At 37.5% G+C, this 27,322-nt stretch overlaps 1 protein-coding gene across 1 annotated transcript in view; it reads right to left on the reverse strand.

The window, feature by feature from the left end:
• The window catches only part of PRKG2 (protein kinase cGMP-dependent 2), an 89,350-nt gene that overhangs the window by 56,075 nt on the left and 5,953 nt on the right, over window positions 1–27,322 (reverse strand). Inside the window, exons 2-5 of the mRNA XM_077774747.1 lie at window positions 11,720–11,886; window positions 6,946–7,059; window positions 5,226–5,331; window positions 2,269–2,332 (exon numbers count right to left, since the gene is read on the reverse strand). Of these exons, the coding sequence (XP_077630873.1) occupies window positions 2,269–2,332; window positions 5,226–5,331; window positions 6,946–7,059; window positions 11,720–11,886 (451 nt within the window). The remainder of the gene's footprint in view (window positions 1–2,268; window positions 2,333–5,225; window positions 5,332–6,945; window positions 7,060–11,719; window positions 11,887–27,322) is intronic.

Raw genomic sequence — 27,322 nt, forward strand, 5'->3', positions numbered from 1 at the left:
AGGAGGCTTCAAGGGGATATCTGCCGTGAGAATTGAAAGGACTGGGTGATTTAAGCTAAAGCAAGAAATGTAATTGGAGCACTGAACAATTGGAACCATTGGTCTAGATGTTCAATGGTCAAAGTCTTAACAAACACTTCAGGTCAACTGCTTGGTAGTGGGAAATTCCGATACCCCTTTCCTGCCCCCACATAAAAATTAAAAACCTTCCAAATCAATCCCTAAACAGCAGGCCAGATTCAGCCTGTTTTTCTCAAAGATCACGGAGCCAGTTTGCGGGACAGCTGGTCTTGGAACTCAGCAGGCGCTCCGGTATAACTCCAATGCATTAGTGATTAGCTGTTGTCAGGACCCTGTTGATGGGTCATTAGTCCAAGCTTTGCTGGTAAATTATGTGCTTTTTCTTAGTGTTAAATAGATCCCATTACTCCCTTGCTAATCACTTTTGCATTTGAGAATTTTCACACGCTATAGAGACACATTTGTTTGCCAGGGACGCATAAAGAGCCCTTTATAAACCGTGCTGCTGTCTGCAAATGTGGAGATATAATAAAGCCTTTCCAGGGTGCTTTAAAAGATGAGAACTTTCAAACTCAAATTGTGTGTTAATTAATACTGGACTTGTGCCCCTTCTATATATTCTGTAGCTATTGCCTGTGGCTGCTATAAATATGTCTAATTTACCATTTATTTTTAATGATACTAAATTTTAATATTTGCTGTCAGCATGGAATTCCCCTCTGGTGAATCTACTCTATTAGTATTATATTAAAAACAGATTTTCTCCGTTAACAACAAAAGAAAATATATAGGGCTTCTCCAGCTTTACAAAAACACATACACCCTCCCAGAAATTAGGATGAATTATTAATTTGTAACATCTGTGATTGGGTAATGTTACATTGGGAAAATCCCAAGAGATCCAGGGAAAGCAGTCCTCCTGAAAATGACTTCATTTCTGAACACTCTGGGGACACAAGGCCAGGCACTGTGTCATCATGGCCTGTCCTTGATAAACTGCTGGACAGCTTCCATGAATTGTAAATGGAAACATTACTGGTGTCACTTACACTTAAGGATAAAATGGTCAGTGCTCCCTTCTCAACAGATAATAGTTTGCATTGCATATTGTGATTGACAGAGGCATGAATCTGTCAACAATCAGTCTTGCAGGGATTTTTATATCTCCCACTGAGAACAGATTTACAAAAGCTTCAAGTCAACATGTGACTTCTTTACTATTCCTCACCACCTTCAAATTCCATAAAAGCCATTTTGGTTTCAATGAAATTGACCCTCCTCGCACCAAAAATCAGAGACAAATTACTTGCTTCGAATTTTAATCTCTGAAATCTGAAGAGGTTTTCATATAATGCATATCATTAGAATCCAAGGTACGTGTTATAAAAGCTTTACTCACAAAAAGACTTGGCTAGTCTTGGACCAGAACCAACCAGCTAGGTGATGCCTCTTCTGGGTTTTTGAACACATTCCAATATGCTGTTCTCCCCTAGATGTTAAAATAGGTAAAGTGCTTCTTAAATGCAGGGGGTTGTAAAATGTCTTTTCATGGTGTAGAGTTTTCAAGTATGGACTTGTTTCATACCCTGCTTCAGAAGACTGTCCCGGAAAGCTCCAACATATCCTTCTCTACACCATAACCTAATGAAACATCATTGACTCCTTTATAACAGAAAAACTCTATATGGGAGTGTGATATTAACTGCAGAAAATCAAATGCCTCTTGGGTAAGTCAGATTAGTTTCATAAAATATACTAAAAAGGTTAGAGTATGTAAATCAACTGTCACTTTACACATGCAAATCCAATTTCCTTTTATACATTTCAGAAAAGTGGCCTAAATGCATCCCAGCCCCTTAATTTCCTGTGAGTTGATCTAAAGTTTTACACAATAGAAAAAGGCTCCTGGTCTCTGGAGACAGGCGACCTACTGACCTACGATCTTTTCCTTTTTATTCATTTACAGTGCTAATAATAACTAGATTATAAAGTCTTTTAATAAGGGGCGCCTGGGTGGCTCAGCTGGTTGAGCATCCAACTTGACCTCATGGTTCATGAGTTCAAGCCCTGGGTGGGACTCTGTGCTGACAGCTCAGAGCCTGGAAACTGCTTCAGACTCTGTGTTTCCCTCTCTCTCTGCCCCTCCCCCACTCATGCTCTGCCCCTCTCTCTCAAAAATAAACATTAAGAAAAAAATTTTAATAAAGTCTTTTAATAAAATGTACTTTTTCCTTTAAAATTTCTTACCACTTCCAAGCAGTCAATGATCTTGGTTAATTTATCTTCAGGTAAATTCTTCAGCAAGGATACACTTCAAAATTAAAAAGAAACCTTTAATTATCTTCCTGAATTAAATATGCACTTCTGTGTAGTTCAAAAAAAAACTTTACCTGATCTAAAAAAATGTAAGGCACTTTAACTTTTTTCAGAATAAACCTCCAAAATATATCACACATAAATAACTGAATTTCAAATACACTGAAATTATATAACCACATGTAATCACAGATATTTATCATAGGCAAATAAATAAAGACAGTAAGATACTATAAGGGAAAAAAATCAAATTTTGTCTGTTTGGGGAAAAAAAACCACTTTATATTTGTTGTTGGTTTCCAGAGTGAATTACATCCAGAAAAGCATTTCTTGGCATATCTCAGTACCTCTTTTATTAGCATGAGTGAGGAGCTCTGCTTTCTGAGGAGGATCTGATTTTCATCTAAATCTTTGTAATTAAGTAAAGGCTGAATCCAGGGGGAATGTAGGAATTAACATGGAAATGATCTTGATTATTAATCATACGGTACCAACTTTTAAAATTAATAGTAGCCAGGGGCATGTAATAGGAACATTTTTACAGATAGTAATAATATACAGAAATGAAATAGAATACTGGAACTTATTATGTGGGGAAAAACATCAGAAATTTCACTCAGTGTGATTAACCAATCAAATGATTAAACTGTTCCTTTAAAGAAATGTCTCCTCTACTTTACCCATTTTTACTCAGGACTGTTGACATAATTTCTATAAGATAAAGACTTGTTTCCTACCATATAAAACTTGATGCCCCTAAAGAAAAAAATGATTCTACTCCAAAAATATATAATTGGATCTAATATAAAAAAAAATAACTCTAGTTGATCCTTGCCCATGTGCACAAGACACTTGGCTAAGAATGTATCAGAATCGTTTGTAATTGCAGACACCCCTCAATTGGAGGACAGATAAATACACTGTAGTAGAGTCAGATAACCAAACTCTACAATAGGAGAAATGACTGCACTAACCAGATGGATGAAATAGGAAAAAAAATTAGAAAAAATGACTGAATATGTACCCCAATGTTCATAGCAGTACTCTCAACAATACACAAATCATGGAAAGAGCCTAAGTGTCCATCAACTGACAAATGGATCAGACGATGTGGTTCATCTATACAATGGAATACTACATGGCAATGAGAAGGAATGAAATCTGGCCATTTGTAGCACATGGATGGAACTTGAGGGTGTTATGCTGGCCGAAATAAGTCAGGCAGAGAAGGACAGATACCATTTGTTTGCACATATAGGTGGATTAGGAGGAACTTAACGGAGGACCATGGGGGAGAAAAAGGGGGAAAATAGTGGGGGAGAGGGAGGGAGGCAAACCATGAGAGACTCTTGAATGCTGAGAATAAACTGAGGGCTGATGGGAGTGGAGGAGAGGGGAAGGAGGTGATGGGCACGGAAGAGGGCACTTGTTGGGATGAGCACTGGGTGTTATACGGAAACCAACTTGACAATATAAGAAAAAAAAAGTTGAGTTGTAAAAATAAAACCATTTTTTTTAAGTTCAAAAAAGGTTAATTGAATCAAGCTAGAGACAAAGCAATAAAGACTACCAAGGATTGACTTCCAAGCTTCAGAACACAGACCACTCCATGGAGACATGGAGACGCACGTAGGAGGCTGGGGAATGAATGGGGAGCACATTCAGAGGCAACCCACAGGGACTGGTTGAGTTATTATCCCCTGTTTGGCCTTTGCATGAGTGTCGTTCATGAGCTTTAAATGCTGACCTGTGTTGCTCAGTTGTTGGCTGTTTAGATTACCTACACTCAGGTAGAGCTCCAACATGATAGCTGAGGCACTGGTTGGCATATGGGTAAGGCACTTACTCATCATTATTGCAGCTCTCTGCCAGGAGTCCTTATTATCTCTGGGGAGGGCAAATCAGCAAGATTCTATAGGACAACCCTTAACACCTACAATGTTCTACTGATGATTAACCAGGCATTCAATCAATATTTATTGAGTTCTCACTATATACTAGGCTAGTTGTGCAAAGTAAAATCACTATAATTAAAAAGAGCTTAGAATTTATTTTTTAGAAATTGCAGGATATTTTATTATTACCACTTAGCACAGGTAACATTTCATTACAGTATGTACTGAAGTTTTAGAGATTGTCAAACCCCCTCACCCACCAAAAAAAAAACAAAAAAAAAACAAAAAAAAACAGAAATAGTTTAAATAAAGAATGTATATTCTCAAAAAAAAAAATCTTTGTATATGGATAACTGGCTTTTTCAGTTAGATAGATATTTGTTTCTTTCTAAACTGATGCATCCAAGTTGTTGAGGGTACAGAAAAGTTCACAGAATATGTACCAAGGATCTATGTCATCATGACACACATAGTAACATTTCTGGCAAGTTAATTTGCTACAAACAATAGTAATTTGGAAGATGGTGTGGTTACATAAATGAGAAAAAGAATGACTCAAGTAAAGCCATTGAAGACAGTAATATAAATTACTTTTAGTATTAGTCTAAGCAAAGCATTATTAGAAAGATGATCTTTTGCTATCCACTTCCAGATTATAGGATGTCTTTCAAAGTCAACTGAGCAACCCAGGTGAATATCTTAGGACTTTTTACACATTTTTTAATACTATATACCAGGACTCCACTAATACAAAGGCACAATTAGTGAAAGATAGTAAATAAATCAGTGTGCAACGCTAGTTGGAATTAAATATAATGTTTTTATATATATAGTGGCCTTTACGGTGAGGGAATACTTTTGTTCCTCTGGTTTAGTCATGTGGGAAATGCTTAAATGAGAAAAGTTCTAGTAAAGTAATATTGTGTTAAAGACAAAATATCCGCAATATAACTACACCATCTTCTACTCTTTCCAACAATGTGTTATTCTTACCTTCTGAGGAAGTTTCTGTACTGTTCATCTCTAGCTTGAGCTGTCCTTCTCATTATATTCTGGAATACCTCTCGATCTAGTGCCCAAGTTTTAACATTGGTAATAGCTTTAGAAAAATCAAGAAAATAATAAAATATTGTTTAGCCCCACATTAAGAAAACATTCCAAAATGTTAATTGATAAATTTTTCATGTATTCTCATCAAATGATATTTCTTGGAAATTGCATTATTCTACATGCAAATGAAAGGAAATAGTGATATAAATAGTGGGTAATTTTATAAAATCATCTTTGGCTTTGAAATGAACCATGATTTGGAAGTGAGTAGCAAAAGATTTCCTTTCTAATTATGTTTTGCTTAGGATGATATCAAAATTAGTTTGCAATTCCTAATTACATACTACATCATCAGGATGTATTTCAGATTTGTGCTGTGATACAAGAGAAAACGAGGCAGCCTGTAGCTAATCCAGAAAGTAAAGAATTCACAAGCAGATAATTGAAAGTTAAAGATCTGAGTGTATGAGTATGTTTTTATGTCTTTCTATGCTGTTCAGACATTGTAGCTAATGAGAGCCAATATATTTTTAAGGATCTCTATGGTTACTTTTGTATAAAGTGCATACAAATCATTTTCATGGAAATTATGCAAGACAGTGTTTGAGACTCTTTTATAGGAAAGACGTGGAAAGCAAGAATAAAATCTAACAAGGAAGAAGAACAGAAGTAACAGCTCTAAAAAATCTAGATGAAATTACAATTGTAATTTTTTTAAAAAAGAAGTAATGAGAGCCTATAAAATAAATCAAAATCCAAAGCTTTGGTTTACTAAACTTGGGAGTGAATGAGATTTATCTTGACAGTCTTATTAAAAATACAGATCCTTATGAGGCACATGGGTGTCTCAATAGATTAAGCATCCAACTTTGGCTCAGGTGAAGATCTCACGGTTCACAGGTTCAAGTCCCACATCGGGCTCTGTGCTGACAGCTCGCAGTCTTGAGCCTGTTTCAGATTTTTGTACCCCTCTCTCTGTCCCACCCCTCCTAAAAAATAAATAAGTATTTAAAAAGTAAAAAAAATCAGATCCCTAGGCTCCATTGCCAGAGATTTTGATTTGTTTGGAGTGAAGCCCCAGAATCTGCATTTTTAAAATCAAAACTACAGCAATTCTGTGACACTTAACCCAGTCCTAAACACTGAGAAACACATCTAAGTACTTCTGCACAAGATTATTATGAATAAAATCCATAAAAACAGGAACCCTTAAACTAATCCCAGAAGTCACTCATGAAAACTCTTGTTAATTACTTCACCTCCTTTTGGATATTTATATATTTTCATTGGTTTCATTAATTTTTCTGGTTTATAATATGATAGGAACATCACAGAGAATGAAAAGCAAACATTCTGGATGAACCAAAGGCAAGTGTTTACAGAGAAAAAAAATGAAGTGGCAATTATAGCAAACATTGGAATAATTCAATAATATAAAGCCATTTTCATATTTCATATGCAGGCACCCGATAGAAAAGTTCTCTTAAATTTGAATTATTTAGACAAGTGCTTCAATATAAATCCTTTTATAAGCATAGCATTTCTATTAACAAGAGCACACAGGGCACAATGGGAGACAGAAATACTCAGCATTCAATAGTGGCTTAAATTGTCATAAACATTGTGTAACAATTCAAAAATAGAGCATTTCATCCTCTGTTACCTTTCACAGAGGCAGTTCTTGTACAGTTGTATAAAATGGCTAGTTCCCCAAATGTGGTCCACATAGGGATGGATGATAGCAATTTCTCCCCTTGGAACACCTCTAGTCGACCCTCTGTCAAGCAGAATTTAGGAAAAACACAAATAATCCAAATAAATTATAAAAGTAAGACAATCAGCAAGTATACAAAGCATACAGGCAATATCTCTTAGGATTCTCCTTATAATATAGTGATTGACAGAATAGACTGAAAGCAGCTCTCCCCTTTACTCACTATTAGCTGATCACATTGAAAGAAACGGTTACCTACTCTGCCTGGGGTCCTTTGTCAGTAATGGGGATAATAATAATAATAATATTTACCTTGGACAGTTGTCGTGAGCATTAAATAAGTTAACATAGGCAGGAAACTTAGAACAATGGCTAACATGTGGAAAACGCTATGTTAGTGTTAGCTAATATTGTCATTGCTACAAAGTTCTTTCCTGCAAGCAGTGGATGGCAAGTGTTATATTTAAAATTCATTCAACCCCATGAAAATGTAGCACATAAAACTATTTCTCTTGTCCAAGGAACACAAGAATTACTGTACGTCTTGAAAACACACTAGCTGTCCACACAAAGAGACGGACTAACTTGTTAACTAGAAATGCACTGACAGCCTGGTTCTGCCCAATCGTTGGCTGTGTAACCTTGCGTAAGTCACTTCACCATACATGCATGGTTGTCTAGCCCCTCAATCACTGAAATGAAGTAATAAATGACAGTTGCTAAGAAAGTGCATGCAAAAAACAAAATCAAGAGAATGAGAAGACAAGCCACAGGCTATGAGAAAATATTTTTGCAAAAAGACACATCTGATCAAAAATGTTCTGCAAAATATATAAAGACTTCTAACAACTCGACAACAAGAAAACAATCTGATTAAAAAGTGGGCCAAAGAGACTAACAGAGGCTCACCAAAGAAGATAGACAGATGGTAAATAAGCATATGAAATGATGCCTCACACCATACATCATCAGAGAAATGCATATGAAAACAACAAGAAAATACTACTACATGCCTTGTAGAACGGCAAAAAACCTGGAACACTGACAGTCTCCAGGGTTAGTGAACTTGTGGAGCCAGGGGAACTCTCCTGCATTGCCAGTGGGAATGCAACATGGGACAGTCACTTTGGAAAAGTTTGGCACTTTCTTACAACATTAAACATACTCTTACCATATAGTGCAGCCATTGCCCCCTTAGCATTTTACCCAAACGAGTTCAAAACTCTGATCCACACAAAAACCTGCACACAGATATTTGTAGCAGCTTTATTTATGACTGCCAAAACTTAGAAATGACCAAGTTGTCCTCAATGGATGAACAGAGAAACTGTGGTACATCCAGCCAATGGAATATTATTGAGTTCTTAAAAAGAAATGAGCCATTGGGGCATTCACTTTCGAATGTCCCCTCTTTGTAAAGAGAGCGAGGGCTTTGCTACTATTCTTCCTTTCTAATCTTGTATTCTAATAAACTTTGCCTGCTGCCCAAAAAAAAAAGAACTCTCAAACCACAAAAAGACAAGGAGGGGCCTTAAGTGTACATTACTCAGTGAAAGAATTCCATTTAAAAAGGCGACATTACATACTCTATAATGCTAGCAATATGACACTCTGGAAAAGGGGAAACTATGGAGAAAATGAAAAGATCAGTAGTGGGGTGCCTGGGTGGCTCAGTCAGTTGGGCATCTGACTTCAGCTCAGGTCATGATCTCACGGTTTGTGGGTTTGAGCCCCACGTCGGGCTCTGTGCTGACAGCTGGCTCAAAGCCTCAGAATCCTGCTTTGGATTCTGTGTCTCTCTCTCTTTCTGACCCTCCCCTGATCACGCTGTCTCTCTCTCTCTCTCAGAAATAAATAAAACATTAAAAAAAAAAAAAGATCAGTAGTTGCCAGGGACAGGGTTGGGGTAGATGAACGGGCAGAGCACAGAGAAGTTTCAGGATGTTGAAAACACTCTGCATGATATTATGATGATGGATAAATGTCATTATACATTTGTCTAAACCCATAGAAGGTACAAAAACAAGAGTTAACCCTATGGTAAACTTTGATGACACATCAGTATAGGTTCTGCCTTGATTAAAAGAAAGAAAAAAAAAAAGCACCATTCTGGTGAGAGTTGATAATGGTGGAGGCCATGGCTGTGTGGGGAGAAGAGGTATATGGAAAAATTTCTAGATCTCCCTCCAAATTTTGTTGCATACCTAAAACTGCTCTAGAAAAAATAAAGTCTTATAAACATGAGAAAGAAGAGTGCATGACACTAATTTTTATCAAGGCAAGAGCTGGGGAAAGGGAGTGGCAGTATTTCAGGCAACCTCCTCACAATTCTCTGGCCCCAGTGATTCTCTTCTCCTCTTCCTTTGAATGAGTGTAAATAAAACCTTACCTAACAAAAAGTTACATGCAAAAAAGACCTACATTCTTAGAGGGGGAAAATGGTGGGTTATTCTCTTTCCCTTGAAGAGTTCATCTTTCCTTCTCCTCATTTACCACTAAGCAGCTCTGGGTCATCTCTGCCCAGTCACTCATTCACCAAATCTGATTTGAGTACCTATGTCGTAGCAGGAAGTAGTACAACTGCCAGAGAGACAGTGGACGAGACACAAAAGATACTTATTCTGGGGGCGCCTGGGTGGCTCAATAGGTTAAGTGGCCAGCTTCGGCTCAGGTCGTGATCTTGTGGTTCCTGGGTTGGAGCCCCCTGTTGGGCTCTGTGCTAACAGCTTAGAGCCTGGAATCTGCTTCAGATTCTGTTTCCCCTCGCTCTCTGCCCCTCCCCCACATCACTCTGACTCTGTCTCCCAAAAAATGAATAAAAATATTAAAAACATTTTTTAGTTACTTATTCTGATCGAACTTATACTGTAGTAAGAAAAAAAGCTCCGTTTTGGCTCCAAATCCTACAGATACAATATAAAATTTAATAATTTCTCATTACAACTAAATTCCATTACAACTAAATTGAAGCCACTTACTGGTGCTGTCAAGTTTATATCATGGATCTTAATGCATTTCAAGTATTTTTTCTATTTGAGTATGTCCCATGGGACTTGGGAAATACTGAAGAATTATATGGAACACCAAAGTTTAGGTTAAATATGCTTTTATTATTTGCTATTCATGCTGTATATTATAAAGGGGAAATTTTTAATTAACTAATTTGCTCAGTTAAATCAGGCAAGTCAGTCCTTAGATAACGCCATAATTAATTCAAATAAGAAACTGTCTAATTTTCATTTCCATGTGTGCTGTACCCCTGATTTCAATGACTGTATTGATACTGGCTTCTGTTCTAACTCTCCTCTTCCTAGTCTTTCACTGGAGTTACTAGCAAGAAACAGAATGGGCTGACATGAGTTTCCCATCTTTTCCTAGCAGCTTCCATAAAAATTTGCTGAGTTAATAATCTATCTTTTCATGACAGAATGTCTGGTGTTGCTGAAGTAGAAGTGAAATGGCCAAGAGAAAAGTTGAAAGAAGGGGAAATTTCTCTGGGTCATCTCTCCCTAAAAACTTGAAGGTCGGCTAAATTCAGATCATAGAATTAAAATAATCCTTGGGTGAATAATTACTTGAGAACAACTGTAAATATAATCTACAGAGATGTTTACGGCAAATAAACACCAATATTTATGAAACTAGCATGTCTAAAGAATCAGAGCATACGAAAATAATCTTTTATACAGTAGAACAATACATGTTTATTAATTTGGTTGGATAGGCAACTTCCTCGCTACACCTAAGGCCGCTAAGGAGACAAGAAGCATGAAAGCATTCGAAGATTGCCAGGAACTATAGTATAAAATAAAAGGCCAAAGATGTCTCAGTTTACCACTCCATCTGAGGAAGCCACTTTAAATTTCCCCTGAAACTCAAAAAGTTGGGACAATTCAGAAGTTGAGAAGGTGTTCAATAAACATACACCCTGTTCAGATAACTTCTTGTCTCTATGTCTAAAATCATTTTTTGAGTACCACTATAGGTATGCATTTGATATGCATTTAAGAAATCCTTTGCCTATCTGATTATTAAAATCTACCCAGCATATAAACATGTTCCTGTAATTGTATATGGATAAAACCATTCAAATGGTTCTAAACACACCCGTTTTAATCTTAAGGCATTCCATTTGATGCACATGTTGGTTACATGTACAGAAGTGATCTTCTGAAAGCATTCGTATATAACCAAAATATTTTACAGAACCACAAAAACAATTGTTTTCTTTATCCTGCTACAACATCCTAAAAATGTCAACATAAGCAGCAGTATTTTAAATAGAAACACCTTTTTGCAGTTGCTGGATAAAGTGCATTGTGATTAAAAGTACGGACTCAAGTCAGATTGTCTAAATTTGCATTCTACCTCCACCACTTAAGAGCTTTGTGGCCTTGCATAAAGTACGTAACTTTTCTGTGGCAAAATCCACATGAGTCATATGGCGATAACAGCACTTACCTAACAGAGTTGGTGAGAAGATGAAATGAGATCTCTCTATTAAGTGCTCAATAGGCTGCTTCACATATAAAATGCACTCAGTAAATATTATCACCGTTATGATTAGATCAACAATGTTACTATTTCATGAGCTCGTTCTGTTATGGTTTTGTACAGAGCAACTGGTTTTGCATTTTTATAAATGTTTGTAAAAAAATCATAAAACAATAGGCAAAATATTTGTTATGTAAGAACTGGAACTGGAAAAACCTGTGAAACCCACCTGCTAGCACAAAGATGTGGTTTCCTGGTTCTCCTTGCTTAATAATGTAACTCCCTTGCTGGTAGTTTCTACCATACATGCATTCCACCATGTCTTTGATCTGCTGAGGATCCAATCTCTTCAGAAACTGATTCCTATTGAGGGCATCTGTAATGAGCTTCTTCTCGCTGGTGCAATGGAAAAGGGAGATTACGTTACAATTAATGAAAACCAAGTTTTGCTGTTTAGATTTACTTCAGATTCCTGACATTACTACCTATGTACTTACAACTTTTCCAGCAAGGAAAACTTCTTCTAGCTCCATCAACACCTGAGCCGTATAACTGCCCTATTTTACATATACAACCTTTGGAAATATTTTTGAATAGTTTTCCGTATGGTATTACATCATTTCACTATCACTGGCTGCCATCATCACAAATGTAGCATCTCTCAAGATCCCTAGATTAATGTCAACCACATGATACATGATTTTGTTTTCAGATGAAAAGAAAATCTGGTTGGTTGGTAGGTGTATTTAAGAGGTTACAACACAGTACCCATTTTATTTTCACTTATTCATGTATATTTGCACGCATAGTGCCTATAGTACTAGTCATTCTATACCTTTTTTAATCTTTACCACCATCCTGTGAAATAATCACTGTTCTTACTCTATGGATAAGTAGACTAAAAAGCAAGCAACTTATTCCCTCTAGGATTTAAATCCAAGTCTGTGAGTCTGAGGTCTATATGGCTTCCATTCCATCTCCTGCCTCTTCTGAGCTAAGGAAGTCGGCTCCCTTGGGACTCACTAGGTTTGATCAGACATAGAAGGTGATGGTAGTAGTCAGAGTTTTCCTAGACTTTGACTCTTGGAATATCTAGACTAGACAGAACATGTATTTCCAATCTCATAACCTGTTCATTCCTCAAATCCAAGACCCTCTTGTTGATAATCATAGAATACTCTGTTTTCTTTTGGAAGAGAAGTAGCTTAAAATAATTGCCCAATCTTAATTACCATAAATTTCAAATGTTTTAATTAACATACTTTATATGCAGCTGTTATAGAATTATTGAGCTGGCAGAAAAGCAGCTTTGTGGGCTAAGTCAGACTCTTTGCACAACATACTTGCTTTCAGTCAAACTCAGCATGATTTTTTTAATGTAGCTTTTTTTTTTTATTTTTGAGAGAGAGTGTGAGCAATCACGAGCAGGGGAAGTGCAGAGAGATGGAGAGAGAGAGAGTCTCAAGCAGGCCTCTTGCTGTCACCTCGGAGCCTGATGCAGGGCTCGATCTCACAAACTGCAAGATCATGACCTGAGCTGACATCAAGAGTTGGCCACGTACCTAAGCCACCCAGGTGCCCCAAACTCAGCATGATTTTTAAAAACAGGGTTTTTCCCCTGTATCTTCCATTCAAACTCTTCCCCTCATTAGCTTCACTGTTTCAAAATGTGCTGTTTTTCTACACATAAAGTTCTGAAACATAAAGTAGACATCAAGTAAAATTTCACGGTTTTGGAGACTTCCTTCAAAACCCCATCCATCAGATCATTAGGCTATAGTAAGAAACAATGAGGAAACCCCTTCTGCCCTATAGTGGCTCCACTATCCTCAGAGCCAAACTCTTTGAGTACCTTGAGAACTTACTTCTTCCTGCAACTAATTTATCAAATCTTGTCATTTCTCTTGACAAAATAGCACTGTTATCCATTTTAGTTTCCATTCTCAAGGATGTCGCCACAGTCCAAGAAGAAAAATTTTAAGTTGGGAAGACTTTATTAGCTTCTTTTTTAACATTTCAGTTTCTAGCCTCTTTCCCTCATATTCTATTCTATAGTGAATTATCAGATTAATCTTGCTAAAACACAAACTTCATCCTGATCTCATTTTTCTCTCCCCTGCTAAAGCCAAAAAATCACTCATTTAGTATATACTGAGAAAATACTTTTGCTACATATTCTCAGAGCAAGCAGTAGAACTGTGAACAATACCAGGAAAGCCCCAGCTTTCACGGGCCTTTCACAATCTCATAACATTCCAGCCAGTGTTTCACCAATGCCCACATATCCTAATTTCCCAAAATATGTTCCAGGAAGGGCTCTTCCTTTATAAGCAAGAGTGTGCTGAGTTTGAACAATTTTGGAAATTTACAATGCATATTTTCAGAGTTCAAAGAAATCTTTCAGTAAACAAATCTGCTAAACCAATGTTTCCCAAACCTCAAGGTCTTTTATATTTACTTCTTCTTTTGGCTTAACTTCTAAGCACATTCCATGGAAGTAGTCTGAAAACCCTTTTGCCCATAGAAGAAAATCAACACCCACAATCTAGTATCCACCATTTCCCACCACATGGCTGGACTCCATCTAGTACTTACTTCATAAAACAAACCCTTTGCTATAGACAGGCTGGTATCTTCATTGTCTTCTAAGCCTGCCAGCTTTCTCTTTAGGCTTAGCCTCTGTTTCATCCTCCAACTTAACTTACTTTCTTCTCTCCTCAACTAGCCCAAACCTTATAATTATCCCTTGTGATCTAGGTAAGGATGCTGTAGCTCACACAATCTTCCAACTCTACTCTAAACTCTTAGAGTATTGTATTCATATCTACTAAATTCAACAAATGTTATCAAACATTTACTTAGGATATAAAAATTAATTACACATGGTCCATGGACTCAAATTCTTTAAACTTAATTTACTGTATAACCATATTATAATATTGTATTATTAGAAAAGAGTTCTCTCTATGACTTTTTCTCCAAACCAGGTTATAAATTTTTGAAGGACTGGGTCTTCTCTTGAATTGTCTGTTTAAGAGGCAGCATATAGCAGTGACTAAGAGTATGAACTTTGCTGTTCCTTCTACAGCTATGATAGGCAATCTATTACCAGAACTCTCCCTGCTTGACAAAACAACTACAAAAGCTAATTATATTAATATATTTGCAAATCTGTTTGAAAGCACTGGAGACCTATCAACATAACAGCTTGAAAAGCCATGATCCACAAGAGAATATGGGGGCTCTTGGGTGGCTCAGTCAGTTGGGCATCTGACTTCAGCTCAGGTCATGATGTTGATGGTTCACAAGTTCAAGCCCCATATGGGGCTCCGTGATGACAGCTCAGAGACTGCAGCCTGCTTCAGATTCTGTTTACCTTTCTCTCTGCCTCTCCCCCACTCTCTCTCTCTCTCTTTCTCTCTCTGAAATGAATAAACATTAAAAACAAAAAGAGACTATGAGCTTGACATTCACATCTGCTTTTCTCTTCAAGGCATTTGCTGATTTGTAGTCAGCACTGAGCAGATTTTTGGCAGTCTCAAAGGATTGGGAAGACCAGAGTTAATGTTCAAGGCACACCATGAAGGAAGAATCCTGGTAAACATCTAAGATTTCATATGAGACAACTGCAGGGTTGCAACCTATGAGTAAACACCAGCCCAAAAGAGGCAAGCTCTGGAAAAGACTGAAAACCAACTTCAAAATGACAAATTCCTATTTTGGTTAAAATGATTTGCCCCTAGCCTAACTGCTGGTCAGAAGCAAAGGAAAGTGTTTTCTGTAGGATGTTTGCAAAATCTAGAGACTCAAATTTTCTCTAGAATTTTTCCCTAAAGAGTATCTGTCAAAAAAAATCAAAAGTTACCAGGCATATGAGGGGAAAAGAGCAAATGACTGAAGACCAAGAGAAAAAAGACAATAGAAACAGACATAACAAACCAAGATATTGTAGGTGTCAGACAGGTTTTAATATAATTGTAATTAAATATTTTTTAAAAATTCAACAACAAAATGGAGACTATCAATGGAGAACACAAATCTTTTTTTTTTTTTATTTCAAATGGACATACATTATCTGAAGCTTGGAATTCGATAGACTTAAAATCCAACAAGACACAACTGAAAAGGATTAGAAACTGAATATTATAAGCTGATAGAATATATCTACATAGGCAATTAGAGAGAATATAGGATGGAAAATAATGCAATAAGAACAAAAACAGTACAAAACATAAGAGACATATGAGTCATCATAGAGAAACTGGACATAGGTGTACTCTGGGTCCCTGAAGAAAAGGGAAGAATTGGACTGAAGTAATATATATAAAGGAATCATATTTAAGAATCTTCTTAAATCCGTGAAAAGTATCAAATCACAGACAAAATACACATGAACTCCAAACAAAACATATCTTTTAAAAAATCATACCTAGGATCATCATAGTCAAACTGCTGAAAACCAAATAAAAAGAGAAAAATCTATAATGCAGTTAGAGAAGGGATACATTGTCTCAAATAACCAACAATATAACTGACTTACTCCTCAACTGAAATAATGAGAGCCAGATATTTGGAATATCTCCAAAAAGCTTTAAAATGCCTATTTCTAGTATCTTTACCCAGTGAAAATTGCCTTTAAAAATAAAAGCAAAATGAATACATTTTAAAATGTCATTCCATCGGCAACGGACTCATAATAGTGGAGCGCTCCACACAAACAGAAAATGATCCCAGATGGAAAGTAATAGATGTTAGATGGAAGAAAGAGCAATGGAAAAAGTAATAATGTGGATAACTAAAGAAAGCTTGTCTTTATAGCGGTGCCTGAGTGGCTCAGTCAGTTAAGAAAGCTTGTCTTTATAGAAAAGTAATAGCATAATAGCAATACCGTGTTTAAGTGTTTATCATGTATGATAAACACAATATTTGAGAACCACAGCCAAGTTGTGAGGGGGGAAGGATGGCCATAAACATAATTTAAGGTACAGGAAGTGATACAAGTACTAATCTACATTAGAAATTTAATAAATTAAGGAAGGATGTTATAATTTAGGGTAACCTCTATAAGATCAGCCAAATAATGTTTCATTAGAAAACTAACAGAAAAGAAAATGGAATAATAATATATTTAATTTGGGGACCCTGGATGGTTCAGTCAGACTCTTCATTTAGCTCAGATCATGAGTAGTGGGATTGAGCCCTGCATAGGTGCTTAAGAGTCTATCTCAATCTCTCTCTCTCTCTCTCTCTCTCTGCCCCTCTCCTCTACTTGTTCTCTCTCTCTCTCAAAATAATTAATAATATATTTAATTAAAAAAGAAGCCAAAGAAGCATAACATATAAGAAACAAACAGAATATGTTAGAGTTAAATGCAAACACTTGTATTTACATTAAAGATAAAAAACACTAGGGGCTCCTGGGTGGCTCAGTCAGTTAAGCGTCCAACTTCGGCTCAGGTCATGATCTAATGGTTCATGGGTTTGAGCCCGGTGTTGGGCTCTGTGCTGACAACTAGCTCAGAGCCTGGAGCCTGTTTCAGATTCTGTGTCTCCCTCTCTCTCTGACTCTCCCCTGCTCATGCTGTCTCTCTCTCAGAAATAAATATAACATTAAAAATAAATAAATAGATAGATAGATAAATGTGTATGTAATTAATAGTCTCAAAATATAACAAACAAAATTGACAAAAATTTAAAAGAAGAAATAAATGAATCCACAATTGTTTTAGGAGATTTTAACACATTCCTCTAAGTAGTCAATGGAACAAGTTGACAAAAATTAGTTAGAACATAGTTCTAAACAATTGACTATCACACTTAATTTCTTGACCTCCTTGATATTTCAAAAGACTGCATTCAACAAATTCAGAACACACATTATTTTAAACCTTCATCAATATTGACCATATGGTGGGCCATAAAGCAAGTCTCAACAATACAAAATATGTTCTTTGAATACAGTAGAATTAAGCTAGAAATCAATAACAAAGCATAATCAAAAAAATTCTCAAATTTGAGAATTGAGCAAGACATTTTTTGAGCAATATATTTCTAAACAGCCCATTGATCAGCGACTAAATCAAAAGGAAAATCAGATAATATTTGAAATAAATGATGAATATGTGACATGCCAAAAATTGTGAGATGCACATAAATCATGCTAACAGAGAAACTTACAGTATGAATGAGATACATTAGAAAAGATGAAAGATAAAATTGAATAACTTAGGTGTCCATCTCAAAGCGCTGGACAAAGCACAACGTGAGCTCAATAAAGGGAGAAGGAAATAAACAACAAAATGGAAGCAGAAAATAGTAAAACAGAAAAAAAGTACAATGAAGAGAACAAACACATATAATGTATATGTGTTGATAATTNAGATATGAAAAAATGAATGGATAGTATAACCAACTCTTGAAAATTTAGATGAAATGAAAAACTTCCTAGAAAAATACAATAAACCATACCTGACTCAAGAAGAAGTAAAAATTAGCAATTAAAAAAATATATATAAAGACTATCTCACAAAAGGAATTCTAGACCCAGGTGACACTACTGCTAAGTTTTCCAGACACTTAAGGAAAAATAACATTAATCTTATATCATCTTTCCCAGAAAATAAAAAAGATTAATTTTTCCTAACTTACTTATGACAATAGCCTGAGAACAAAATCCACATCACAAGAAAGAAAAATTAAAGGCTACTATCCCTAATGGCAATAAGTGCAAAGTAAGAAAAAAAACAAACAAGATGTAAAGTTAAGTATTCCAAATCACACAGAAAGTAATTAATGTAATTAACCACACAAAAAGAATAAAGGATAAAAAAATTGCAAATTATTATTGGATGCAGAAAAAGTATTTGATAATATTAAACACCTCTATATGATTTCTAAATTTTATTTTATTTTTTTAAGTTTTATTTATTTAAGTAATCTCTACACCCCATGTGGAGTTCAAATTCATGACCCCACAATCAAGCATCACACACTCCTCTGACTGACCCAGCCAGGCCACCCAATTTCTAAATTTTTAAAAAGCTCTTTGCAAATTAGGAATAGATTGGAATGGAATTTCCTTAATCTGATAAAACATTATCTGCAAAATAAAACAAAAACAGAAATCATTATATCACATGGTAAAATACTGAAAGTTTTCCTCTAGATATCAGAAATAGGGTGTTTCAATTTGACCCTGAACCAGAAGTCTGAGCAAATTTAATAAGGTGAGGGGAAAAAATAAATACAAAATGAAAAAAAAGGAAAAAATATAAGAGATGTAAACATGGGAAAAGAAATAAAACTGCCATTCCTTCCAAAGACACGTTGTCTAAGTGAGAGATTCAAAAGGATGTACAAGTATCAAAATTAAGAAGTGATTTCAATAATCTCACTGGATACAAGGTCTCCAAACAAATGCAGTTACGTTTCTATATTCCAGGGTCAAATAATTAAAAATGAAAATTTAGAAATTACGTCATTTTAACAAAATTTAAAAAGTCAACTCTACAGGGTTTCATCTAACAAAACTGTGTGAGACCTCCACAGAGAGAAGTACAAAATATTAAGAGAAATGAAAAGAAACAAATGGAAGCATATATCATAGTTGTGTATGAGAAGACTCAATTTTTTTAATGATATTCTACTCAAATTGATCAAGTTCAATTAAATCCCAACTGAAATTCTGAAAAAATTTTATGAAAATTACAAGCTGATTCTAAAACTCTTAGCCATAAAAAGGCCCAAGAATAGCCATCACAACACTGAAGGACAACAACAAAGTTGGAAGATTTAAAGTAATGGGTACCAAGTATGGTACCAATTTACCATAAATCAAAATTATTAAGAGAATATAGTCTTGGCACAAGAAAGAACAAAAAAGACCTTTGCAACAGAGAAGAAAGTGTACAAACTACCTACACATACACAGATACTTAATTTAAGACAACAGTTATACCACAGAGCTATGGGGAAATAACAGACATCAATGGAAAATACATACTTCTAAAAGGGCTCATCCTTTTTTGTCTTTGTTTTTTAAGTTTATTTATTTTGGGAAAGAGAGAAAGCACAAGTTGGGGAGGGTCCGAGACAGAGAAGAGAGAGAATCCCAAGCGGACTTAACACTGTCAGGCTGATGTGGGGCTCGAATTCATGAACCATGAGATCATGACCTGAACCGAAGTTGGATGCTCAACTGACTGTGCCACCCAGGCTCCCCTCCCTTGTTAATTATCAAGGAAAAAATAACCAAAATCATAACAAGATATCACAACATACCCACCAAAATGGCTAAAATGAAAAAGACTGACAATGCCAAATGCCACTGAGGATACCGAACAACTTAATACTCATACGTTACTAGTGGGAGTATATATTTGTTCAACCACTTTGGAAAATTGTTTGGCAATCTATACTAAATGTGAACTTAGATAACATGTACTACCCAGAAATTCCACTCTTAGATATATACCCATCATAAATCATATATATATATGACATAATGTGTGTATATATATATATAGATGAATATATACACAGAGATATGCAAAAATGTTTATGGCAGCCATACTCGAAATTGCTAAATACCAAAATCATCCAAATGCCCAATAATAGCAGAATTGATAAATTGTGGTATAACCACTGAATAAGTATTATAGCAACAATAAATAATGAATTATTACTACATACAATAACATAAATGAATCTAGCTATATAAACCAAACAAGCTTGACTCTATAGAGTACTCTTTAAATCCATTAAAACAAAAGTCAAAAATAGGCAAAAAGTAACCTATAATAATACTTGCACAGACAATGGCTGCTTTTGAGGTAGATAATGGGTATAGATTAGAAGGGAGAAAGAGGGGCCATGGTGCTGGGAATGTTCTATTACCTCATCTGTTGGTTACATGAGCTTGTTCACTTCATGCTTTGTGTACTTTACTGAAAAGTTAATTTTAAAAAACAAAAGAATTTCTAGGGTTTATTTTTGAGAGAGACAGAGACAGCATGAGCGGGGAGGGGCAGAGAGAGAGAGGGAGAAAAAGAATCCCAAGCAGGCTCCACACTGTCAGCACAGAGCCCAATGCAGGGCTCAAAGCCATGAAACCATGAGATCATGGCCTGAGCTGAAACCAAGAGTCAGACACCTAACTGACTGAGCCACCCATAGACCCCTTAAAAAATAAAATATTAAAAAAGTATATGGCTTTGGAGTCAGAGAATCCTAGGTTCCAATCTCAGCTCTGCCACATCCTAGCTGTGTAACCTTGGACAAGTCACTGAACCCTTCCAAATTTTAGACTTGTTTTCTGTGAATAGAGTATAGTAGTCAGATCTACTTCTTAGGAATATTATGCACACTAAGATAGGCTGCCAATAAACACGTTAAAAATGGCAGTAGTAGAAGCTGGCAATGGCAGTACTCATAGCATGTTTTGGGGAAGCAAGAGCAGAATGGGAAAAGAAACCAGGGAGAAACAAAGAGGCACTGACCAGGCGCTCAGCTCAGTTCAAAGTTCCCCCAGCAGGGCTGGGTCTCCAGTTCATGCCCATTGGCGGCAGCATCAGTGATCCTCCCGTAATCCTTTTACATCTTCTACTTTCATAATCGACATTCTTGGAAGCAATAAATTTCTGTTCTCTAAGTTGCTTCGGGAAGTTTAATCTGTCAAAGTCCACTAACAGTTCTTGTTACTCAGGGTGCTCCATCTTGTTTCTCTGGTCCTGACTATTAGAGGCATCTGTTCCCACTGTTTGCTTTTGCTGGGTCATAGCATATAACCCTGCAGCTTTCTTTGCATAAGGCTCAGGGCAAAGCAGGGGCCAGTGGCCTCTGCCTTCTGTTATCTCTCAAGATCTTCTTGTGAGCACAGAAGCTGAGGCTATCCAACCCATGCGGTGATTCATAGCGTAATTATATATACAAATAGAGAGCATATTGTAAAGTATACTCATCAAGGGCACAAGATCTGAAGCTGTAATGCCAGGGTTTGATTCCTAATTCTGTCCCTTATGAACTGTGGAAGCCTGGGCAAGTCACTTAATCTCCAGTTTTCTCAGCTGTAAAATGTCAATAAACACAGTCCACAGGGCATAGGATTTCCATGACAATTTAATGAGTTCACAATGTAAACCTCTAAGAACAGCGCCCTGCACGTAAAATATATTACCTAAGGGATAGCTATTATTCTTATAAGTCAGCAAGTTACCAGCAACATAAAATCCTTGAAAAGTCAAACAGCCCTAAAAACTATACTTAAGACTACCTTTATTTATTTATTAAGGGAGGCCCTACACAGTGTCGGTCAAACTCCTGGCAGTCCTCCTGTTCAGCCTCCCCATGCTCAGAGCACCCTCGGCCCACTGAACTACTCACAGGTCCCCAAATGTGCCACACCACCTTGTCTCCCTGCCAGCCATTCCTGTCTCAAAATCCATCTCAGGATCCTCTTTTCCATAGAGCTTTCCCTGATCCCACCAGGCACAGCATACTCCCTCGTTCCTCTGTATACCCACCTCTTAGAATACGAACCACACGAGACTGCAGTCCATTTTAGCTTCCCCAAAGAGACTGCGACCTCCAATGGTGTGACAATGCTTTCTTCATCCTCTTCTTACCTAAAGCCTACAAGGGCACCTGGCACACAGCACAAACCCAACAAGATTAAGAAAGCTAAAGCACATTCAAGTTCTTTCTCCTTGGGTGGGTGGCTCAGTCAACTAAGCATCTGACTTTGGCTCAGGTCATGGTCTCAAGGTTTCTGAGTTCAAGCCCCACATCAGGCTCTGAGCTGCCAGTGCAGAGCCTGCTTCAGATTCTCTGTCTCCCTCTCTCTCTCTGCCCCTCCCCTGCTTGTTCATGCTCTCTTGCTCTCTCTCTCTCTGGCTCGCTCTCTCTCTCTCTCAAAAATAAATAAACATTTAAAAATTTTCTTTCTCCTAGTTCAAAAACTTTGGGTACAGAGATAAGGATGGAGACAAGAAATGTCAGTTGCTTGGTAAACAAGACACAGACAATAAGCATACAAGCATTTCTTTATTTCCTTCTTCCAAACATCTTTTGAGTGATAAACCAACAAGAAAAAAATGAGTGCACAAGTTTATAATTTGAGAAACTAGCATGAGAAAGATGAGGTCATTCCATGTATAATCAGAAAATGAGCATGACTCTCTAGTCAACTTTCTTACCCTATTGCCCATGTAATTAAATACGGTTGTAATTTAATCATGTTTACTGTTACTTCATGCTCACAACAAAGATTTCTCTCTCCTTTCTTAAATGTGTGCAGATGATCCTATTCCCAGGAGCATCAAAGAACAGAGTTTAATAATGAAATGTTGAAAACAACCAAAATTTAGAAGGAAGTTAATCTGACACATTCAATGATATGCATAATCATCATTGTGCTGCATGGTAATTAGGTAGAAGCGATAAATAGTTCCCTTAAAAGTCTGTAATGAATATTGCTCTTACATTGTCAAACTGAACATTTCAGGAGTCAGCTGCAGGGAAGCCTATTCTTATAACAAATACTGGCTCCCAATCGTCACTGCACACAACAATCATCAGGGGAGATTTTATAAATCCTGATGCCCAGGGTGCTCACCTCAAACCAATTTAATAGGACTCCCTGGTGGCTGAACCTCAAGCATCAGTATTTTTTTAACATTCCCCAGGCGATCACAATGTGCACTTAAGGGTAAGAATAACAGCTGTAAATAAGAAAACGCAAGGGAGCTTGAAATTGTCCTTTCCCTCTATTCCCACTGCACTGGGAACAAGCCTCCACTGAAGGCTCATTGAGCAATCAAACAATTACTATCAAGTAATTAACAATGATTGATTGATTGACTGATTAACAATAATCAATTAATGTTTGTCCCCGGACTTTTCCATATCTTATTCTCCGCTGCAATATTACAAATAAATACAAAAATGAGGAAATCATTACTCCCCTTTCCCTTCTCCCTGGAAACCATATTGAACCTGAAACATGGCCAAGCCAGCCCACTGGGGCAATACTGTCAAGTCAGCCCCAAGATTCTGGACTTCATTTTTAATTGCAGCAAAATATATGTTATACAAACTGTACCATTTTAACCATTTTTAAGGGTATAACACAGTGGCATTAAGTATATTCCCACTGTTCTGCAATTATCATCACCATTCATCTCCAGAACTTTTTTGTCTTCCCAAACTGAAACTCTGTACCCATTCAACAATAACTCCAATTCTCTGTTCTTCCCAGCTCCTGGAAGCCTCCAACACTGCTTTCTGTCTCTACAAATTTGACCACTCTAGGTATGCCATATAAGTGGATTAATACAGTATTTGTCATTTTGGGTCTGACTTACTCACTTGGCATAATGTCTTCAAGGTTCATTCATGTTGTACCATGAAAAAGGAAGGAATTTTTTTATCCATTCATCCATCAGTGAACATTTGGGTTGTCTCCACATTTCGGCTACTATAAACAGCTCACAACACGCTGCTAGGAACACACGTGTACAAGACTCTGGATTTTTTTATACCTGGCTTTACATACCCAGCATGGCCAACATTCTTACCCAGGGAATCTCACACCAAGAAAACGCAAGGGCCTAGTGTAGTGTGCAGAATTCTAAGATGGCCCCATGATCTTCACCCCCTGGTGTCAAGCCTTGTATAATCCCCAGCCCTTGAGTGTGACAGAACCTGTGATTTGCTCCTGGCCAACAGAATATGGCAACGGTGATGGGAAGCGTCGGCCCATGTGTGTAACATATGATTTCATCTTGGTCATCTGTAAAGAGATTCTCCAACTGTCCCTGCAGAAATGACCTGCCATGCTGTGAACAGGCCTGGGGAAAAGAATATGGCTGGGACCTCTGGGTAGGCACTAGGAGCTGAGAGCAGCCTCTGCTGACAGCCAGCAAGACAATGGGGACCTCACTCCTACAACCACACGGAACTGAATTCTGCCACAGTCATGGGAACTTGGAGGAGGACTTCTGCTAGAAAGCTCTCAAAAGGAGCTTTTGAGACAGACAGCTCCCTCTTTGACTACAGTCTTATGAAACCCTGAGTAGATGACCTAATTGCTGTGCCTAACCTCCTGACCTACGAAACTCTGAGACACAAATATGTGTTGTTTAAGCTACTAGGTTTGTAAGTAGAAAACTAATACGCCTTGGTTTCTCTGAGTTTCTATTACCTATTCACTTTTTACCTCCCTTTTCCTCACCCTATCTGGAAAGAAGGGACTAGAAGCTACAGATCTTTCTTTACTTCCGATTTCCCAGAGCCTGATCTATAAACCCCAAAAAGATGATCAAAACTGCTGCTTGAAATGTACCAATTAAAATCAATTTGACATGACAAACATATACTCCTGGAAGGACTGAGTGGAACTGAGAGTTCCTGATCACTCACATTCTACTATGAATTATATGCAAGATATCCTCTGTCCATTCCTGGCTATAGGTCCCAAAGGAAAACAAAATAAAAACAAACAAACAAACCTGTCAAACAAGACTTCACTAAGATATCTACAACTAACAAATAATTCAAAGGAGAGTCAACAAGGAGAGGAGGAGACAAATCATTTTAAAATGAGATTTTAAGAAAAGGAAACAGTTTTAACCAAAGGATAAATACAAGAAATGTATCTTTCATAGAGAAGGGACTTCCAAAAAGAGTCTAAAAACTGAAATGCTTTATCCTTGGCTTCACATATTTTCCCTTTCTTGATAATTCTATTGCAGTTTAAACCCTAGAAAAGTCAGGTGACGAGAGCAGAGCTGCTCATGCTTCCCGAAAGAAAAGGGAGGCTCCCCTCGAAGCTGACTCATTAGGAGGCAAAGGTCAATGGCAATGCTTCCCTCTGATTCAACAAGCACTGAGGGGAAAAAAAAAAATCACTGTTTTCTTGACTATACTATTTCTACTATAATCTTCCTGTGAATCTAGCAAAGAAATGGGTAGTGTCCAGAAAGGCATGCAATGTCTGTAAGAAGAAACTGGGTCAGAAAAGAGCAGCCCATTTCAGAAGACACTTAGAAGATGTAAATGAGGGGCACTGGAGGCTCCTGCTCAGGTTTTCAGGACAGTGGTTCAAGACGAGCACTGCTAAATTCATCTTGAGGAGCTTATGTGGAGCCAAGCAGACCCACAAACTACTATAAATATTGTATAAACTAATATGATAGCAAGCAAAATAAAATAAGTATAGGTTTCAGAGTGGCTCTGATTGAGTAGCAGATGTCCTGACATCGAGATGAGGCTACACAGCTTTACACTACTAATGGTGACCATGGGCTAGTTACGTATGCCTGCTAAGCCTCAGACGATGATACTTAGGTGGCAGGTTTCCTGTGAAAATAGATGAGGTTAACTCTAACCTCGGTCACAGGGCAGTGTGTCTGGCCTGTGACAGCTACTTGAAATTGGTAGTGGTGGCCACAGACTACTCTCACACTGAGAATGGAGGACAATTAGGAGGGAACAAAAAAAAAGGATACATGAGGGGCACCTGGGTGGCCCAGTCGGTTAAGCATCTGACTTCAGCTCAGGTCATGATCTCGTGGTTTGTGGGTTCGAGCCCCGCATCAGGCTCTGTGCTGACAGCTCAGAGCCTGGAGCCCGCTTTGGATTCTGTGTCTCCCTTTCTCTCTGCCCATCATCCCCTGCTCATGCTCTCTCTCTCAAAGATGAATGAGCATTAAAAAGAATTTATAAAAGTATATGTGAAAGAAATGGGGGAGAGGAGACAGAAAGACATACAGAAAAAGGAAGCAAAAGAGGAAGAAGAAAATTAAAGAATGAGCTTCGCTGATTAAGAAATTCAATATTCAATAAATTTTGTTGAATTGAATGTGTTAACCCGAAGGACTAAGGGAAGTCTTGGACAGTACCCAGCTGCTAGCCAAGGCTACTGGTCTTTGGGTGGTATATCTATCTACTAGGACTATCAGGCAACAGACCATGAGATGAGGGGTGGCTTGGAGTCAGTTGGCACTTACACGAGCGCTTGGACTCTTGACTGTTCGCAACAATGAGACCTCGAGTGTCCTGTGTGTTCTGAGGCTTAATGAAACATTTTTCCTAACACCTGGCAACCGGCAGACTGGCAGATTTGAGGATCAAACGAGAAGTACCCAAGGCGGGCTATGAACCAAGCAGATCATCTCAGAAGCTGCAAGAGAGTCCAAGTGTGGGTGCACAGTGAGAAGGAGCCCAGGGCCTTTGGCTCCTAGACAGAAAGAAGGAAAGTCAGAAGTAGGAAGTGAGAGGGATTGGGGCCAGGACTCAGAAAGTCTGCCCAAACCTACTTAGCTTCACCTAATTCTAGGCAAGTTCCTCAACTTGCCTGTGCTCCTTACCTCTCCTTTTTTTTTTTTTTTTTTTTTCAGCACCACCATCCCCCACTTTCCCTTCACACACACCCTCAAGGGGAGCCATTCACACTGCAGGCTGCACTTTCTGTACAAGCCACGCACACCATGGTAGAGAACACACACTGGGCAACAGGCAGGCACAGACTTAAAACCTGGTTCAAGGAACTACCAACACCGGGACCTTGAGCAAATGGTTGAATGACTCTGAACTTTCATTTCATCTTCTTTGGTGCAACGGGAAAGCAACACTCCCCTGATTAGGCAAGTGTCCGGCTTCCGTGAGATAACATCAAGAACACAACAGACATCCAGTTCACTAGCAATGGTTTTCTTACCTCATCCTTGACTGGGGTGTCTAAATGCACACCATTGTTGTAGAACAGAACCTCTGTTCTCAAACATTCTGACAACTTTCATCAGACACGTCACCCCACTGCCTTCACCCACAGCTT

Source organism: Crocuta crocuta, unplaced genomic scaffold, assembly GCF_008692635.1.
Source record: "Crocuta crocuta isolate KB4526 unplaced genomic scaffold, BGI_CrCroc_1.0 scaffold237, whole genome shotgun sequence".
NCBI classification, from domain to species: Eukaryota; Metazoa; Chordata; class Mammalia; order Carnivora; family Hyaenidae; genus Crocuta; species Crocuta crocuta.